This window comes from Lutra lutra, chromosome X, assembly GCF_902655055.1.
Source record: "Lutra lutra chromosome X, mLutLut1.2, whole genome shotgun sequence".
NCBI classification, from domain to species: domain Eukaryota; kingdom Metazoa; phylum Chordata; class Mammalia; order Carnivora; family Mustelidae; genus Lutra; species Lutra lutra.
Window position 1 is genome coordinate 79,543,407 of NC_062296.1, and position 20,539 is coordinate 79,563,945.

At 45.2% G+C, this 20,539-nt stretch overlaps 1 protein-coding gene across 3 annotated transcripts in view; it reads left to right on the forward strand.

Moving 5' to 3' along the window:
* Window positions 1-12,800, forward strand: part of PCYT1B (phosphate cytidylyltransferase 1B, choline) — a 125,088-nt gene extending 112,288 nt beyond the window's left edge. For all 3 annotated transcript variants that reach the window (XM_047716231.1, XM_047716230.1, XM_047716232.1), the window contains exon 8: window positions 9,228-12,800. In XM_047716231.1, the coding sequence (XP_047572187.1) occupies window positions 9,228-9,440 (213 nt within the window). In that variant the 3' untranslated portion in view covers window positions 9,441-12,800. The remainder of the gene's footprint in view (window positions 1-9,227) is intronic.
* The last annotated feature ends 7,739 nt before the right edge of the window (window positions 12,801-20,539 follow it).

A 20,539-nucleotide genomic window follows, 5' to 3' on the forward strand; every position in this document is an offset into this window, starting at 1 on the left:
GTGGTGGGTAATTCACTTAATTCTATTTTAGAAGTTAGAAAACATTGGGGCACTGGGGTGGCTGTCAGTTGAGTGTCTGCCTTCAGCTTAGGTCATGATCCCAGGGTCCTGGGATCAAGCCCCATGTTGGGTTCCCTGTTCTGTGGGGAGACTACTTCTCCCTCTCCCTCTGCAGTTCCCACTGCTTGTGCTCTGTAAAATAAAATCTTTTAAAAATGTTAGAAAATATTGTAAAAATAACTACAACAACAATAACCTGTTACTGGTTATGCAATATAAAAAGTATGTTAACTGGGGGCACCTGGGTGGCTCAGTGGGTTGAGCCTCTGCCTTAGGCTCAGGTCATGATCTCAGGGTCCTGGGATCAAGCCCCACATCGGGCTCTCTGCTCTGCAGAGAGCCTGCTTCCTCCTCTCTCTGCCTGCCTCTTTGCCTACTTGTGATCTCTGTCTGCCAAATAAATAAATAGAATCTTAAAAAAAAATATGTTAACTATAATATCAATAACCTAAAATGTGAGTGGGGAGGGGGAGATGAAAGCATAAAGTTTAGAAGTTCTGTTGAAGTTGTTACCAGTTTAAAATAAGGCATTATAATTTTAAAATATTTTATGTAAACCTTGTAACCACAAGGATAAAACCTGTAGTAATTACACAAAAGTATATGATAAAGAAGTCAAACTATATAGATATCGGAAGACATTGTCTACGGCCATACCACCCTGAACGCGCCCGATCTCGTCTGATCTCGGAAGCTAAGCAGGGTCGGGCCTGGTTAGTACTTGGATGGGAGGTATCGGAAGACATTGAAACACAAAAAAAGAAAGCAGGACACAGAAGAATAATGGTTCTATTAAAATAGTAATAAAAACAGTTGATAAAATTACTAAGTCCTTACCTATTAATGATTACTTTAAATCATATTTAATTGGATTAAATTCTCCAATCAATACACCTAGAATGGCTGAGTGGATAACATTTGAAAAACATCTAATGATATGTGCCCATAAGAGACTCACTTTAGTCTTAAAGACACACACAGACTGACAGTGACAGGATGGAAAAAGTTGTTGTAAGCAAATGTATTCCAAAAACCAAACAACCCAAAAAGTGGGGGTAGCTATACTTGTATCATACTACAGAGACTTAAATATAAAAACGGTAAAATGAGTTAAAGAAGGTCTTTTATGATTATGTTGCAGTGGTAAAGAGTTCAACCCACAGAACAAGTCTTAGCAAATTCAAGGAGACTGGAATCATACCAAGTACCTTTTCTGGCCATGATGATCTCAAAGTAGAAATCATTAAAAGAAGGAAAACTGAAAAATTCATGAATACGTGGAAACTAAACAATAGTCTGAGGGCGCCTGGGCGGCTCAGTTGGTTAAGCATCTGCCTTTGTCTCAGGTCATGATCCCAGGGTCATGGGATGGAGCCTTGCATCAGGGTCTCTGCTCAGTGGGGAGCCTGCTTCTCCTTCTCCCTCTGCCTACCACTCCCCATTTGTGCTCTCTGTTAAAATAAATAAGTAAAATCTTTAAAAAAATAGTCTCAATAGCCAAGAGTCAAAGAAGAAATTAAAGGGGAAATAAAAATGTATCTTGACACAAATAAAAATGGAAATACAATGTACCAAAACTTACGGTATGCTGACAGAACAGTTCTAAAAGGGAAGTTCATAGCAATAAATGCCTGTCTCAGGTAACAAGAAAGATCTCAAACAACTTAATGCTATGCTTTAGGAACTTAAAAAAAAAAAGTGAACCCAAAGTTAGCAGAAGAAAGGAAATAATAGAAATTGGGGCAGAAACAAATAAAATGGAGACAAAGAATACAATAGAAAAGACTAGCTAAACTAAGAGATGGTTTTTTGAAAAGATAAAATTGACAGATGTTTAGCTAAACCAAGAAAAAAAAATAGAGAGGACCCAAATCAACAAAATCACAAATGAAAATGCAGAAGTAAATATTACAACTGATAGCACAGAGAATCTTAAGAAGCTACTATGAACAGCTATATGCCAACAAACTGGAGAACCTAAAAGAAATGGGAAATTCTTAGAAACATACAGTCTACCAAGAATGAATCAGAATAAAGTAGAAAATGTGGCAGACCAATTATTAGTAAGGAGATTGAATTAGTGATCAAAAATATCCCAAAGAAGAAAGGCCCAGGAACAGATGGTTTCACTGGTGAATTTTACTAAACATTTAAAGAAGAATTAATGTAAATCCTTCTCAGACTCCTCAATGTTTGGGAGAAGGGAACACTCCCAAATGTATTTTGTAAGGCCAGCATTACCAAAGCCAGAAAAGAACACTAAAAGAAAACTACAGGCCACTATCTCTGATGAATATAGAGGCAAAAATTCTCAATAAAATACTAGTAAACAGGGGGTGTCTGGGTGGCTTAGTCCGCTGAGTGTCCAACTCTTGGTTTTGGCTGGGGTCATGATCTCAGGGCTGTGGAATCAAGCCCCACGCAGGGCTTCGTGCTCAGCAGAGTCTGCTTCCCTTCTTCCTCTGCCCCTCCCCGTCTCTAGAATAAATAAATCTTTTTTTTAAATGCTAGTAAACAGAATTCAGCAGCACATTAAAAAGATCTTTCACCATATCAAATGGTATTTATTTTTGAGATACAAGCATGGTTAAACAGATGTAAATCTATCACTATAATACGTCACGTTGATAGAAGAAAAAAATCTTCTGATCATCTCAGTGGACACAGAAAAGTCATTGGGCAAAATGCAATAACCATTCATGATAAAACCTTTTAACAAGTTAGGTATAGAACAAACATACCTCACCATAATAAAAGCTGTAGATGACAAACCCACAGCTAACACGGTACTTAATGACAAAAGGTTGAAAGCCTTTCCTTTAAAATCGGGAATAAGACAAGGGTGCCCATTCTCACTCCTCCCATTTAAGATATTACTGAAATCCTAGCCAGAGCAATCAGATAAGAAAATATGAAAGCGTATCAGAATTGGAAAGAAGTAGTAAGATCGTCTATTTGCCGATAACATGATTTTATATACAGGAAATCTGACAGACTCCCACCAAAGACCTGTTATATCAAATCTACAAATTCAGAGAAGTTGCAGGATACAAAATTAACATACCAAATAAGTAGCATCTTTATATACTAACAATGAATTATCTGAAGGAGAAATAAACTGATCCCATGTATAATAGGATTGAAAGCAATAAAATACTTATGAATAAATTTAACCAAGGAGGTGAGAAATCTGTACACTGAAAAGTATAAAATAGTGATGAAAAAAATTTTAGACAGAAATAAATGGAAATAAAAAATCCTAAAATTTATATGGAACCTTAAAAGACCCCAAATACCCAAAGCAATCCTGAGAAAGAACAAAGCGGGAGGCATCACACTTCTGATTTCAAGTTATATTAGAAAAGTATAGTAATCCAAACAGTATAGTACTGGCATTAAAAAAGACATATAGACCAATGGGACGGAACTGAGAGCTCAGAAATAAACCCATGCAAGGGAGCCAGGAATACTCAGTGGAGTAAGGACTGTCTCTTCAACTCATGGTGCTGGGAAAAACTGTATATCCACACATAAAAGAATAAAACTAGATCCCTACATTACACCATTCACCAAAGTTACCTTGAAAAGGATTAAAGATGTCCATGTAAGACCATAAACCATAAAAATCCCAGAAGAAAACATAAGAAAAAAGCTCCTTTACGTGGGTCGTGGCAGAGATTTTTTTGGGTAGGACACCGAAAGCACAAGTCACAAAATCAAAAACAAGTGGGACTACATTAAACTAAAAACGTCTGCACAGCCAAAGGAACCATCAGCAAAAGACAGTCTACAGAATGGGAAATACATGTGCTAACCGTGTATCAGTTAAGTGAATATTCAAAATATATAAAGAACTCCCACAACTCAGTAGCAAAAACCTCAAAATAACCCAATCAAAAAATGGGTGATTACCTGAACAGACATTTTTCCATGGAAGATATACAAAGGACCAACAGGTATATGAGAAGATGTTCAACATCACTAATCAGGAGAAAAATGCAAATCAAAACCACAAGGACTGGGGCACCTGGGTGGCTCAGTGGGTTAAAGCCTCTGCCTTCGGCTCAGGTCATGGTCCCGGTGTCCTGGGATCGAGCCCCACATCGGGCTCTCTGCTCTGCGGGGAGCCTGCTTCCACCTCTCTCTGTCTGCCTCTCTGCCTACTTGTGATCTCTGTCAAATAAAAATAAATAAAATCTTAAAAAAAAAAAAAAAACAAAAACAAAACACAAGGACTCTCAACTCTATGGTCAACTAATCTTCGACAAAGCAGGAAAGAATGTCCAATGGAAAAAAGACAGCCTCTTCAACAAATGGTGTTGGGAAAATTGGACAGCCACATGCAGAAAAATGAAATTGGACCATTTCCTTACCCATGAAAATAGACTCAAAATGGATGAAGGACCTCAATGTGAGAAAGGAACACAGGCAGCAACCTCTTCAACTTCAGCCGCAGCAGCTTCTTCCTAGAAACATCACCAAAGGCAAGGGAAGCAAGGGCAAAAATGGACTATTGGGATTTCATCAAGATCAAAAGCTTTTGCACAGCAAAGGAAACAGTTAACAAAACCAAAAGACAACAGACAGAATGGGAGAAGATATTTGCAAAAGACATATCAGATAAAGGGCTAGTATCCAAAATCTATAAAGAGCTTAGCAAACTCAACACCCAAAGAACAAATAATCCAATCAAGAGATGGGCAGAGGACATGAACAGACTTTTCTGCAAAGAAGACATCCACATGGCCAACAGGCACATGAAAAAATGCTCCACATCACTCGGCATCAGGGAAATACAAATCAAAACCACAGTGAGATACCACCTCACACCAGTCAGAATGGCTAAAATTAACAAGTCAGGAAATGACAGATGCTGGCGAGGATGGGGAGAAAGGGGAACCCTCCTACACTGTTGGTGGGAATGTAAGGTGGTGCAGCCACTCTGGAAAACAGCATGGAGGTTCCTCAAAAAGTTGAAAATAGAGCTACCCTACAACCCAGCAATTGCACTACTGGGTATTTACCCTAAAGATAAAAACGTAGTGATCCGAAGGGGCACGTGCACCTGAATGTTTAGAGCAGCAATATCCACAATAGCCAAACTATGGAAAGAACCTAGATGTCCATCAACAGATGAATGGATAAAGATGATGTGGTGTATATATACAATGGAATACTATGCAGCCATCAAAAGAAATGAAATCCTGCCATTTGTGATGACATGGATGGAACTAGAGGGTATTATGCTTAGCAGAATAAGTCAATCGGAGAAAGACAACTATCATATGATCTCCCTGATATGAGGAAGTGGAGATGCAACGTGGAGGGTTTGGGGGTAGGTAAAGAATAAATGAAACAAGATGGGATCAGGAGGGAGACAAAGCATAAGAGACTCTTAATCTCACAAAACAAACTGAGGGCTGCTGGGGGGAGGGGAGGAGGGAGAGGGTGGTGGGGTTATGGACATTGGGGAGGGTATGTGCTATGGTGAGTGCTGTGAAGTGTGTAAACCTGGCAATTCACAGACCTGTACCCCTGGGGCTAATAACACATTATATGTTTATAAAAAAATTAAAAATTTTAAAAAAAAACCACAAGGACTTTTCATCTCACGCCAGTTAGACTGGCTGCCATCAAAAAGACCAGAAATAACAAATCCTGATGAGGACATGGATTAAAAGGAACACTTGTGTGTTGGTGGTGGAATTTTAAATTGGTGTGGCCAAGGTGGAAAACAATATGGAGGTTCCTCAAAAAAATTTGAAACTGAAACCACCGTATATATGATCCAGCAATTTCACTTCAGGGAATACGTCCAAAGGAAACAAAAACACTAGGTCAAAATGCTATCTGCATCTCCACATTCACAGCAGCATTATTTGCAATGGTGAAGACATGGAAGCAACCTAAGTGTCTATCAGAGGATGAATGGATGTGTCAACAATGGAATATTAGTCAACCATTAAAAGGAGGAAATCCTGTCATTTGTGATAACATAGTTGGACCTTGAGGACAGTATGCTAAGTGAAACAAGTAAGAGAAAAACAAATACAGGAACTCACAGGTCGTTGGGGGCGGGGGGGTCAACAACTCAGGGAAAAAGCAATCAGATTTGTGGTTACCAGGGCAGAGAAAGGAGTGAAAGAGGGAAAATCAGATGCAGGTGGTCAAAAAGTACAAACTTCCATTTATAATATAAATAAGTACCAGGGATATAATGCACAGCATGAAGACATTGTTAACAATGTTAACATTGCTATGTGGTATACATGAAAGTTAAGAGAGTAGATCGCAAGAGTTCTCATCACAAGGGAAAATATAAATTTCTTTTATTTATGACAGATGTTAATTTACTGTGGTTAATGTCTAAGTAAAATCATTACGCTCTACACCTTAAACTCCGCTGTGTGTCAATTACATCTCAATAAAACTGGAAATCTTTTTTTTTTTTTTTAACATGCTGGGAAGATCAAACAAACACAGCCTGTAACAATCTGATATATCAAAAAGGTGTCTCACTTCAGTCATTTTGCATTTGTTTACTAGTGATGCTGAACATTTTTATAGGTCCTTTGTCTTTTGTGCTTTGTCTTAACAAGTCATATGCTCATTTTTCTATAGAACATTTTTACATTCTTCTTAATTTGTAGGCTCCGTTTATATACTAAGATCCATTATTTATAGTTAAATATTGCAAGAATTTCCCCCTTCTGTTTCCTTTGCCTTTTACCTTATCTCATGGTGGGTTTTTTGGCGGGGGGATACATAAGTTTTACACTTTTGTATAGTTGAACACCAAACTTCTCCTTTATGGTTTCTCTCTTTGCTTTTATGCTCCTACCCAAAGGTAGTTCTAAAACACAAATCTGATCATAGCCCTCCCTTAATTAAAATCTTCCAGGGGCTCTTGGGGAAAAAACAATCCAGCTCCTCCTGGTGCTCCAGCCCCAGCCTCTGGGCAGTCCCATAGGCACTCAGCTTGCAGTCATGCCAAGAATTGTACGCAGACTCTCTCCTTAGCACCCTCTGCTTGGAAAGTCACCCCTCCACTAGCTGCACATGCTCCTTCCCTCCTCACCCCTCTTCCTGATGCATCACTGAAGCCCCAGCTGGAGTATGAGCATTTCCTGTGTAGCACCTGGTCTTCAGGGGGCTCTGTGTTGCTTTGTAAAGTGAGTAACTCAAATGACACGAAAAGTCTAAAATGGCCAACAGATGGAGAAGTGGCCCCCAGGGCCAGTTTAGGATCACAAGATTGGACTGAGGTGCTGAGGGCAGAGGTTCTGTGACAAGCAAGGGAGAGAACTGAGGGCACAGAGCCCAGGCAGCAGGGCAGGGTAGGTGAGTAGAACGGGACATGGGCACAGGTAGGGGCTGAGCTGCCGCAGAGAGCAGAAGGGCAGATCAGCGGGCACCACTGCTAGGCCAGGATGGATGTCCCCATAAAGCTGAAGGATGGTGCCAAGGAAGAGCTCAGTTCTGAAAACACAGGGCAGGAGTCACTGGAGATCTCCAGTGGGAAAGCGTGTCTGACAACTGTAATCCCTTTTACCCCCCAAGTCTCCCACCCCAGCACATGACACTGCTGTCTTTCCAGCTTCATAGGCCAGAAACTGGAGTCACTTGTCTCCTCTTCCCCCCACAACCCACATCCCATCTGTCAGCTGTTCCTGTGGGCTCCACCTTCCACATGTAGCCGGGCCATGACGTTGCACGATTCCATTTAGAGGACATTCTGGAAAAGGCAAAACTGGAGGGACAGAAAAAGATCTGTCCCCAGAGGCTAGGGGAGGGAGTGACAAAAGATCTCGTGGAACTCTAATACTCTGACCATGGTGGCAGTCACACAGCTGCAGGCATTTGTCAAAACTCATGGAACCGAGACTAAAAAGGCTGACTTTCACTTTAAGACCATCACACCTTACTAAAACTATGGGAAAAAACATTGACCAGGCCTCCAGCCACTTCTCTTTTTTTTTTTTTTAAGATTTTATTTATTTATTTGACAGCGAGAGATCACAAGTAGATGGAGAGGCAGGCAGAGAGAGAGAGAGAGAGGGAAGCAGGCTCCCTGCTGAGCAGAGAGCCCAATGCGGGACTCGATCCTAGGACTCTGAGATCATGACCTGAGCCAAAGGCAGCGGCTTAACCCACTGAGCCACCTAGGCACCCCCTCCAGCCATTTTGCACCTCATCTCATCCTCATGACAATGGGTGTGGTCCAGGCCAGCACGATTCTAATTACTTGGGTTCTCACTACAGTGGGCTCTTCACCATTACCCCAGCTCCTGCTCTGGCTTCCCTGCGGCCGGGGTGGGTCCTTTTAAAACCAAAGTCAGAATTCCTCAGTCTGGGACCCAGAACTTCAGAGGTAAAGGAACTCTCCCAAGGTTTCTCTTCTCACAGTAAAGCCTGAAGTTCTCACATGGCCACCAAGACCCTATGTGACAGTTTTCTGTCAACCCTCTGGTGACTTCCTCTTAACCCCTTCCCCCATCCCCTCCCCCGCCTGTGACTTCACTCCCGCCACCATGGATGGCCTTCTTGCTCCTCCTCGGACATGCACTGCCTGCTCTCTTTTTGAGGTGCTCTGTCTGGAATGTGTTTGCCCCCGATTTCCATTCACACGGGCCCCTCCCTCATCTTTCAGGTCTTCTTGAGGCCTTCCCTGAGCAGCCACGTTACAACCGCTGTCCAGGTGCCCAGCCACCTCACAGCCCCATTTGCCATTGTTTTGTGTTTATTTTTGCTCAGATTGTACTTCCTTCTGACATCCACATATTTTGTTCATTTTGTTTGTGTGATTCGTCCTCATGTCGAGGAGGACAGGGATTTCTGTTTTATCTCCCACTGCCCTTCTGTACCTTGCACATGACTGTTTGCCTGAGAGAGAATGGACACTTAAATTTTGTAGCTGTGGGAAAGGCAGGCAAGAAGGCAAGAGTCCTAAGAACCAGCAGAGATGGTCCTCTCCATGGCCACATCTCACTGCCCCCGAATTTCCCTCAGCTGCTCCCCATATATAGTCCTGGACGACATCAACTGTAGGACCAGTCTGTGGGGACCGGTGTTGTGGGTGGTGGCTCTCCTTCCTGCTTTTCCTTTTTGTTCCCCTGCCACATCAGGTGACTAACTTAACAGATGCCTTCTCTCAAATTTCTCTCTAGAAGCAGATGTTCCAGGAGAGGAGTAGCCGGATGCTGCAGGCCTTGTCCCCGAAGCAGAGCCCTGTGAGCAGCCCCACCAGGAGCCGGTCCCCCTCCCGCTCCCCGTCGCCCACCTTCTCGTGGCTCCCGAACAAAACCTCACCCCCCTCCTCACCCAAAGCAGCCTCAGCCTCCATCAGCAGCATGAGCGAGGGGGATGAGGATGAGAAGTAAAGGCTTCCGGCAGACAGCAAGGGCCGCACCGCACAGGCGGGGGCGAGGTGGGGTCACCGGGTGTGCCTGGGTGGGGTTGGAAGGGTGACGGTTGCAGGAGCTACAGCTCAGCTAAGCGAAGGCCTGGGGACCAGCTTTCCCTCAGTCTCCACTCAGCATAAGACTTGGGCTCTGCATGGAGGTTTCAAGTCGGACGACCTTTACAAACCTTCTTAGCAGCATCTAGAATCACTACTTCAACCTTGCTAAAGAAAGATGCAGAGCACCCCCAGGAGACTTGCACTGAGTCAGGTGTCTTCTGCTTTGGTCCTTACACCCACCCCTAACAAGTCCACCACCCATGGAAGCGGCTGTTCCCTCAATCTGCTACTTCCAGCTCATAAGGGCCCTGCACGTTGCCTCCTACCACCCAAGCTCTGCCAGAATAAAGTTGTTTCCGATAGAGGTGGCAAAGTGCTTCTGAAATAGTCAAGTGAAAGACCAATTCCAGTCTTCTCAGATTAGCTACTGAGACCTAATGTTGCAACACATCGATTCTTTGCTGTTCTGGGAATGTGGTGCATAGACAAAGACATGCTTTAGATCAGATATATAGAAGGTCATCTAGCATGAACCTTAACTTCTTATTCAATGGACAGTTCTGTTGAGGAGAACGCCACAGAAGGCCTAATATGGTCCTGGTTCTACTTTTCATCATTGGTTTGACTTCATGGTTTCCAGAAATTACCTTAACCTGTGGAAAATGCAACAAAGAAAAACACTGTGTGTGTGTGTGTGTGTGTGTGTGTGTGTGTGTGTGAATGAAGAGGAGCTGCTTTGCTTTGGCTCCAAGTTTAGCAGATGGTAAATGTCTCCTGGAGCTTCTCCTTAAAGGATGCTAACTCTGGAATGGCTTTTCCCATTTCTGACCAGTTAACAATTTCATAGGCCTCAAGTAACAGTTTGATGTACCAAACCACATAGTATACCAATAGGGGGTGCTACCTGCACGTATCTGTTCTCTGTATGCTCCACATATGCTATCCGGGGTGTATACCATATGCAATATGAATGTATGGTGGTAGCCTTCTACCATATATGCTCCTGCTCTCACCCGAATCCCCCGCTGAAATCCTTGGTGTAAAGGACTACCTGGTTCCCTTGTGACTTGGGCACTTTGTCAAAAAATCATCCTGGATTCCTGTAGAAATGTCTTGTCTCAACCAGGAAACGAGTATGTTGTTCTCATGGCCTCCCATTATGTTTTTGGCTGGAGGGAGGCTCTGAAGAGCTTCCCAGAGCACTACGGGAACCTCGGTGTGATCTCAGCATTGAAACGGATTACGTGGTTATACGGTTATCCCCAGCCCTATGTTTGCCAAATGGGATGAAGAGCCTAAGCATTGCTGAGTCGTTTGAAGTTACTGTCTGCTAATGACAGGGAGGAAAGGAGCCGGCAGAGTCAGGGGGTAGAATCGCGCCCCTAGGTAGACGAAACATTGCCTGTCTGTGCCAGCAAAGCCAAAGGGAGAGCTGGGGCCTAACTGAGCAGAGGCCCAAACCAGCAACCTGTGGGCAGAGCTCAGCATCTCCTGTGACAGAAACTTCCCTTTTCAGAGGCCTTGGGAACCAGCCTTTCTGGGTGACACATGGGGCAACCAATGAAGGAAGGTGGCATGTCTTTCCCCTTTTGTCGGGGTTGAACTACCTCCCTGCCCACCTGGAGATAAGTGGTGTTTGCTGGGAAACAAAACCATGCAGCTGAGCTGGCTTGGAACCCCCTTGTCCTGGCTCGCTCCCCAGGGTTGTTGAGCACTCACGTGGGACAAAGAGCTGGCGGGAACGTGGCATGTGAGAAGGAAGCTCTCTGTAGCCAGGACCTAGAGCACTGATCTGCAGAAGGAGTGAGGCCCCGGTTTTCCACCGTGCCTCTCTGCTCATTCCAGCTGTTTGACACGTGGGATAGTGCAAGGATGAGCACAGCCAGGCAGGGCGAGGTGGGGAGAACAAGGGCAGAAAAAGGGAGCAAAGAGGGACCTGGAGAGAGGGAAGGGAATTATAGAAAATCTGTGATCTCAACCCATTTCTGGACCTCTCTACGTGGGGGCAACTGTTTTGGGAAGGCCTTTTATGTGTTTATTCTATCACCCAGGGCAGACCCACTCTTACTTGAATTGTGCTCTGAAGCAAATCATGTGGGGCTCCACCAGGCCGACGCGGTGTTTGCAGGCCTTCCACACCATGCTGACAGGTGCCCCTTATGTGACTCAGACTCAGTGTCGTCACAGCTGCCAACGATGGGACATCAGCAACACCTGGCTTATTCCAGAGATGGGCTGAAACCACCCACAAACCATTCTAAATCTCACCTCATGTCTCCATGCTGTCCTCTAGTAATCCCTCCCCACTGTCCTCAGGCCATGAGGCTGAGAAGGAATGGGGGCGGGGATTCTACAACCCAACCTGTAACACTCCCGGCCGTTCTTCCCAGGAGAAGATGTGGGTGCCCTTCTTTTGGGTCAACGGTCATGGCCGCAAGTGAGTCAGGGCTGGAGTGAGAGATGTACAAATCATGTGCAGGCTTGAAGAGGCAAGCAGAAATGACAGAAAGCAAGGAAATGTCCCTTCTGCCCTAGAAAGGGAAGGAAGCTTTAGACTGAGGACTGCAGAACTGTACAGAGTGTTGTAGAAGGAGGGAGCAGGTTAGAAGAAGGGTGAGCAAAATCCGGCTGGAAGCGGGGGAGTGGAGGAGCAGGGGCTTTCTGCTCCCTTTCAAAGTGTCACTCACCCCTTAACAGGTGAAGAAGGGAGGCTTCCTTTCACAGACACCCAAGGTTAGTGACTATCCATGCAGGGTGGGGTGCCATGTCCCCGAGCTCCCCCGTCCCACCACTTCTCCATTTGCTGCCACATCCTCTTCCCAGGGCCCTGAAATCAAACGTTCACCCTTCCACCAGCTAAAACACACAGGGGAAACTCTAATAGCCTAGCCACACTGAATGGCCCGTTTCTGGCAAGCCAGCTCCCGTGTGCCAGGACCTCAGAAAAGTAAAGGAAACCAACCTCAAGAGGAGCGACCCTGAGACCCAAGACTGCCTTCTGACCTGCGCTGTGGGCTTGCAGTCTTGCTCCAGGCCTCGGGCTGTAGTCACTGTGAGTCCATCCCTTGAGGGGGGACAGGAAGACTGTGCATTTGTTTTCTCTCCATCTTCAGGACTTATTTTAGCACCCAAGCATACCCCAGACAGAGAGACGGGATGGCGTAACAGACACAGCTGAATCAGATGAGCCGGTTTTGGAGCAGAGAATGTTCCTGCTCCTCAGGCATCCATTCAGCACTAGTCTAGGCCACCAGACCTAACCCCCCCACCCCTTTTTAAAGAATCAGCTCATGTGGCATTTGCAGACTTTTTTGTTTTGTCACTGCGATGTGTCCTGGGACAAAGCCATAAGAAGAGCATACATAAGACTCTGCTGTACATACAAGAAGACGAAGACTCGTCTGGGTTCAAGTACGACCTTATGCCCAAGCATTTGCTCTGGTGCTGAATTACGCGAACTACTGGAATCAGGCCTCCGCCCCCAGCCCCTCGTCCCTCCCCCGCCGCTCCCGCTCCCCAACAGAACACAGCATTCCCACCTTGTTTATAAATAAAGGGACGCATCATTGCACTTGGGCTTGGCGTGCTTCTTAAAAGCGTGCTACGGTGTTCCCGTTCCCGTACTGTAGCTCGCTGGGAACAGACCCACCGGGAAGGGAGGTCCACTGGGGACCCCAGGCGGGACCTGGAGCTGGAGGTTCCACGGCTGACTGGCTCCCTGACCCCGGCCAAACCACTTCACTTCCGTGGCCTCAGGCTCGGCTTTTGTCAAGTGAGGGGGTTCATGGAAATGACCGCCGAGGTCTTTGCCTGGAAAGGCCTCTGAACTGCGGACGCAGCCTGCGCCGTCCCTACGCTTCTCCCGCTAGACGGCGCCGCTACGCGACCGTGAGAACGGGCTTACCTCTCACGCGGCGGAAAACTGGGGACGCAGCCCCCCAGGCGCCTGGGACCTCCGCGGCTGCCGGCATCCGCGTCCCGGCCTCAGCCTCCATGGGCGCGTGGGCTCCGCCCCCTCCCTGATGGGTCCACCTGCGGGCAGCTTCGCACCTGTACCTGAGCGGTGGGGCGGGGCCGTTTCCACCACGTGCCGGTCTTCAAAAGCGCCTTTGATTAGAGGGAAGCAGGGAGATGGGGGTAGAGGCGCTTAATCAGGATCCCAAATGCGGGCAATGAGGGCAATTACGGTGCCAGGAACTGGGAGCGGCCCTCCGCCGGCCGGACTGGGGGGATTTCTATGAACTCCAGCTGGTGAGCTCGAGCCGTGACGCGGCAACAGTTCTAACATCAGCTGGGACCCTAGAAGAAACAGCCAGGCCTGTATCCAGCTAGGGAATCCATTTAAAAAACAGAATACCTATTATTCATAGACCATATTACTCGGCTTTGCCACCCAGATCAGACACGTTCTTGACAGGTCGTAATTACAGTAACAGCCACAGGTTTCTTCTTCACTTCGTGATACCTCAGGTTCTCAAGGGAAAAATCCGTTCTAAAGCATAATAAAATTCATATTGAAGAACTCTAACAAGTGCCCAGAAAAGAATTAGCTTTTGTTAATAAACAGAACCCCTGGGATAAAAAGGTACACTACCAAAAATGTTTACATACAAACCACACACACACACACACACACACACACACACACACAGAATCCTCTGGTACGGAGCCTCATTGGTTACTGGTGGTGAATGTTTAAGTACTTCCTCAGGTATTCAGCAGGAGCGGTTAGACAGACTCCCACCGAGGTGCCATTCGGATAAAGCATGACGGGTCATCAACCCCGAAATACATACCCAGTGACGGAATCCTTTAAGAAATCCTCAAGTAAAAACCAATATACCACCAGTAAAATCTGAAAAAACCATTAAGAGCATAAATACATGTCAGCGCTAATTATCTTTGTTAGGCCCAGCTGCACTGCCGTGACTTATATTTAAAAAAATACCTTATTAGCTGAATCTCAGCAGCTGCTGACCAAATGTGGGAAACTTGAGCTTTAGTGCAGGGTCAGCTTGTCTCCTACAAGCAATCCTTGCTCTCCTTACCTTCACGTCTCTCTCGGGGGGCAGGGAAATGAACTGACGGGCCAGGTTACTGTACTGTATTCACAAAAGCGGAGTTCTGATGGAGGGATTAGACATAACTCAAATATTTGATATGTAACCTTCCATTTTAAAAGAATTAATGAATCTATACCTGAAAGAGTTGGGATACTTTACCCTTTCCACAGGGACCTTTTCAGCTAATTATACTTGCAAATGAACTTGTCACTCGAAAATTTCCAAGTTGGAAGAAAACCTGTCATCTTCTGCCATGCACGTGGCAGGACATGACTGATTACATAGCTTGAGGAGGGAACCTGTCTTTCTCGCCTGGTCGTCACGTTCCACTGGACAGATGTTGATAAGACGCCATTCACTAGTCTGTCCACAAATCAGCACGAACACACCTGAGTCAGTGATTTTTTTTTTTTTTCATAACTGGTACCCAGGAATTAACATGAGTAGAAAGAAGTTGGAGAGGCGTATATTAGTTTCCTACTTCTGTCACCAACTCAGTGGCTTAAAACAACACAGGTTTACTATTTTTCAGCTCTGGAGGTCAGAAGTCCAAAGTGGGTCTTACCAGGTTAAATTAAGGTGTCGGCAGGGCTGGATGCTCTAGGGGAGAATGTTTCTTACATTTTCCAGCTTCTAGAAGCTGCCTGCTTTCCTCGGCTCATGGCCCCCTTCCATCTTCAAAGCCAACAATGGCCAGTGCCGTCTTTCTCACAAAACACGACTTCAACACGACTTCTGCCTTTCTCTTCTACTTAGAAGGGCTCTTGTGTTTATATTTGTCCAATGAGGATAACGCAAGAAAATCTCTCTACCTTAAGTTCATCAACAACTTTAATTCTTCTTGCCATGTAATATAACATATTCCCAAATTCTGGGGATTACGACGTGGACAGCTTTGGGGAGCCATTATGCTACCACAAGGTGACTGAAGATAATCATCAGAAACCCTTGAACGTTTTCCCAGTTCCTGAGTTGAGAAACTGTAACCCTCATGCAGATATTCTTTTTAACATTCCTGTGTCTACTCATGATGAACCTGCTTAAAATATTTCTCCCAAGTCTTGACGTCTATAAGAGAAGCACAGAATAAGTATAATGGAAGATGTCTGACTCAAATACACATGCTAATTGGTCCACGAGGAGAGAAGTGTTGGATCCTCAACTCACAAACACAGAGCCATGGCTGGTAGACAAGGAAGTTTAAGAGTCCCCCTGCTCTGTTCTCTGTACCTATCCTCCAATTTCTACTTGGCTATCTCAAGAAGACAAGAAGCGAAAGGGCAGCTAACCAAAGCCTTTGATCATCAGATACATTCCTGCTGAAACAAGCCCAGGAATACAGTTTTTGACTATCAGGCAGAATCTGTTTCCTATCTATGCTCTGCCTGGTTTTTGGTTGTTCTGGTCCTTGGATGTTGACCTCAGCCCTTTGAATCTAGAGCTAACTTCCAGCCATCCAGTATCACAGTACCCCATGCTCCTTTCTAGAGTCACTTGTTTTCCTCTTGTAGCCTTTTGTTTTCCTCTTGTACCCTACATTCCTGTCTGGAGCATTCAGTACACGGTCCCGGGAATGCAGGGATTAAAGAGGACACAATCCTGTCCCCCACCGCAATTTCAGCACAGTAGCTTGATTCTCAACCCTGGCCTCTCCTGACTGGCCTACTTCTGACTTTTCCGAGCTCTTGATAAACAGGCCAAGTTTCGGATTCTGCCAAATAGAGTTCTACATTGATTTTACTAACAAGTGATTTCGCATTATTTTACTCATCTCTTTGGGTGCGGGTGCTCAAACTTTTGCCAAGAGCAAGGACTACCAACTCTTACTCAGAGTAGGGGAAAATAAGGAGATTTTAAGTAGATTTCCAGCTTCTTAGAAACCAGTCTTGGAGGATGCTGAATGAAGGAGGCTGATGACGTCCATCCCTTAGCTAGACCCATCAACAGTAAGGCTCTAGGTGAGCTGCCAAAGTCCCAAGGCATCAGCACACACTTTCCTTCAAGGCCTTCACAACATGTGTGGAGCCTGGGCCAGAACTCTATGTGGGCAGAGCTGTTTGATGAATGACACGACCATCTGAGGTCTCACCCTAAATTCCTCGATTGCTGCGTGATTGACGGGCCTCTCTCACCTGGATAATGGGGCAATATCTGCCCTCATAAACTTGCTATTTTGTTACCAGTCGAAGACCTAGGAAAAGAGCGCTTTCATATAGGAAGTTCTGTTCCAATTACTGTGCAAGGTGACAATAATTATCTCTAACTTTAGAAATAATTACACTATTATATGAAGCTGTTACTAAGGAACTGTGGAAGCTTCTGCATCCATCACCGTTATTAAAAATCATTAACATGTTTATTTTGTTTGAGGACTGACAAATTCTGTTTGGACAAGAATATCAGAGGACAGTAAGAGTACCATTAGCTTAGAGTTTCTTGTACAGTAAAAAAAACAGCAAGGCTGCTCAGCTGCCCCAAATTCAAATCAACAAGGCTGATCTCTTCTAAGTATTTTTCAGTTACCTGTGAAACAGGACATCAGTAAAGCTGCAAGGACCCTGGGCCCCACTCTGTGTGAGGGAGACAGGCTTTGCTGCTGCCAGCATTCTACTGATCTCAAAGGTGAGTCTGTAGTTAGGACCTCATCGGCGGTTTTCAACCCGATCACATGTTGGAATCTCCTAGGGACTCCCGAGGGAACTCTTAAAAAAGTATTTCCCAGAGACCATCTGATGGAATGGCTCTGAAGTAGGGTCCAGAACTTACAGATTCCAGTAAGACCAAGTTGAGATCCTCTGGGCTGTACTTAATACTTCAACTCGGGGAACAAAGGGAGTCTCAGAGAGTAACTGGATTTAGAGGTTGATGATCAATGGCTTGTACGACAAAGACGGGAACTGATCCACCATACAGAAATGACAGGAAAAGGTCTAAGTATCATTTGCTTATCCAAAGAGAGACTACTAAGGTGATAAAAGTGTCAGAAATGGGCAATGGGCAAAGGATTCATTTTAAGACCAACATTTAGAAATGCCAAAGGTACTGTTAAGCACCCAGCCCAATGACTGGTGAAAATGGGTGCCCAATGTTAACCCCAAAATTCAACAGCATGTAATGGCTATTTATAGCTGCACTGTCCAACACAGTAGCCACTAGCTACATGTGGCTTTTTAAATTTAGGTTAATACAGGGCGCCTGGGTGGCTCAGTCGGTTGAGCATCTAACACTTGATTTCAGCTCAGGTTCTGATCTCAGGATCCTGGGATCCAGCCCTACCTCGGGCTCTGCGCTCAACGCTGAGTCGGTTAGTTATTCTCTCTCTCCCTCTTCCTCTGCCCCTCCCCCCACTCACACACATGCTCTCTCTGAATAAATAAAATCTTTAAAAAAATAAAAATTTAGAACACAATTTAACTTGAAAATTCAGTTCCTCAGTGGAACCAACCACATTTTTAGTGCTCAGGTGGCTAGTGGCAACCGTATCGAACAGCATGGATAAAGAACAGTCCCATTATCGCAGCGTTCTCATGGTAGACAGTGGTCTACAGGAAACCTTCCCAGAGGCAACCCCTCCTACATGATGCCTTATGATTTATTCATGTTATCAAGAGTCCATTGATGTGTTAGCATGAAGGGAACATCTGAAAATAGCAGATAATCATTTGCAAACATGCATTAAGTCATTGGAAAACCTCGAAGAGAGTGAGAAGGAAGTCAAAACATCCACTGGCGGCAGTGCACTGTAGTGGTTTCCCAGAACCACAGCTATTTCAGTTGGAGAGTCTCTTGGTAAGTCTAATCCATACGGGCCATATGATTTCAAAACAGGGTCAGAGTGGCTATGACAAGAACGCTATTTCCTAGCTGTGAAGGATGTGTTAGTACAGTGGCTGACTTTTGGTAAAATTCAGAGAGATTCTTGAAAAATACAAAAGCTATGGTTACTTTCAAGAGCCACTGCTGTTGTGTGCTTTGGGCAAAACAGATCACAACATGAAAGCCGGTGATCAGTACCTGCTTCCTATTTTAGGTTTTAAAGAGTGCCATAAAACAGCAGACCTGGGAGGAACTTTGGAACCATAGGGTCCAACTCCCTAATTTTATAGACACAGAAACCAAGCCACAGCAGAGTCAGGGCCGATGTGCTGATTTCCTGAAATTGGCATGCCCCAGGAACCATTCAAACCCAAGCTTCTTTCGAATTTTCTAGGTCTGTTTTTTAGCAATAAATACACAAGATAGCAGGTATGTTGCTCTCAAATTTTAAAAAGACCATTCACCATTGAATGTTGCTTAAGAGAATGACGCACTGGTAAATAACACAAACACCATGCCTCTTAGTTCTTCAGCAAGTCCAGAAGTGCAGTCACGAGTCTTTGTGGAGGCCCTGGGTCCTGGTGTCCGTGCTCCCCCAGTTCCTCAAAAGACACCATGGAACCAACAGCCCTTTAGTTGCAAATTTCAAGTTGTTTATCTTCTGTGTATTCCATATGGCAACCATTCCCAACTTAGACTTCTTGAAGAATTCTCCCATGGCATTTGTTAAAATATAGATTCTGAAGCCCCCAGCCCAGAGGATCTGAATGGAGTGGAGGGAGAGCCCAGGAATCTGCATTTACCCAGCACTGGTCATTCTGGTGTAAGCAGTCAATGGCTAGTGAGGCCCCATTTGCCCAGCACAGCCCTGGTTTACACCTGTTTCCATGCTTCGCAGTATAATTAGTAACAATCCTCTTTTCATGTCAAAACTTCCCGGCGTGGACAATATATGGTCCCCTTCCTCTGATCCATGGATCATATTTTGAAAAATATCATTAAAACTATTTACTGTTAAATGGCGCCTTTTTTTTGCCAACTGGATGTTCCCCGCTACCGAGAATCCAAATAACCTACAACTCCAATGGATCGTAAGATCTTAAGTAATATCCTTGTCCATGCCCAGCAACTTAGAAAGGTGCCTGGTGCTGCTCACTTAATAAATTTCAGGAAGTGAGTAGAAGATGAGGCTCAGAGCGCAGGAAAGGACCACACGGACACACAGTGAATTGCAACTACCGTTTTATTGTTCGATGATGTTGGTACAGAATTGTCCACGTGCTCCGGAACTAGCGTGGCTATGACACACACCATGCACGGCTCTGCAATTCACGGGGAACATTTGCCGAGCCATACGCTTCTCTGGCTGTGTTTTTCCAACAACCGCAACAGAACACGTTTCTCCACAGAATGTGAGGCTGCAAATGACCTCAAACCAAAGGCATCCCTCATTCACGGCAGGGTGTACTAGCCAGGCCACAGAATAGCACAGAACACGAGGGGGCTGGATTTCACTCTATGAATCACAAGGCAGCTCGTGAACACTGGACACACGTGTACATTTACCACTGTGACGAAGGGGGACGGATGCACAAAGTGAACCAGGTCAGGTTTGGACTTACAAGTACAAAAACTGTAATGAACTTTTATTTCATTTAATATTCTTCTTTTGTCACATCAGCTATGATTCCCAGCGCAGACACCACTTTTGTGCGTCAAAGAGTTACGATGAAAAACCGGCCAAGCGAGTAACTTTACATTTAAATGCAGCATTAGGTATGTTCATGATGCTATACTGGACCCTGCAATGACTTCTTTTATTTGGTTCAAGCGTTTCTTAAGTAGTTGCAACTTGGGTGCTAAATCTGGAAATATTTAGGTTACAAGCACCTGTGTACTTCTGTGCGGACGTGAACTTAGAGCGACAGATGAAGCAGCCGTTACCACCTCAAATGACTTGACCTCCAGGGAACCCAGCAGAGACACCGATGCCGGTTGGCCAGAATGCTCAAGCCGGGGGCTCCGCTCTGTTAAGCGCAGGTCGCGCTGCCAGGGACAGGCTGAAGCGCAAGGCCGGGTCTGGCTCCAAGGGTGGCTTTCGCCTCTAGCGCATGGCAGTATAACAGTATGAGACTGATCG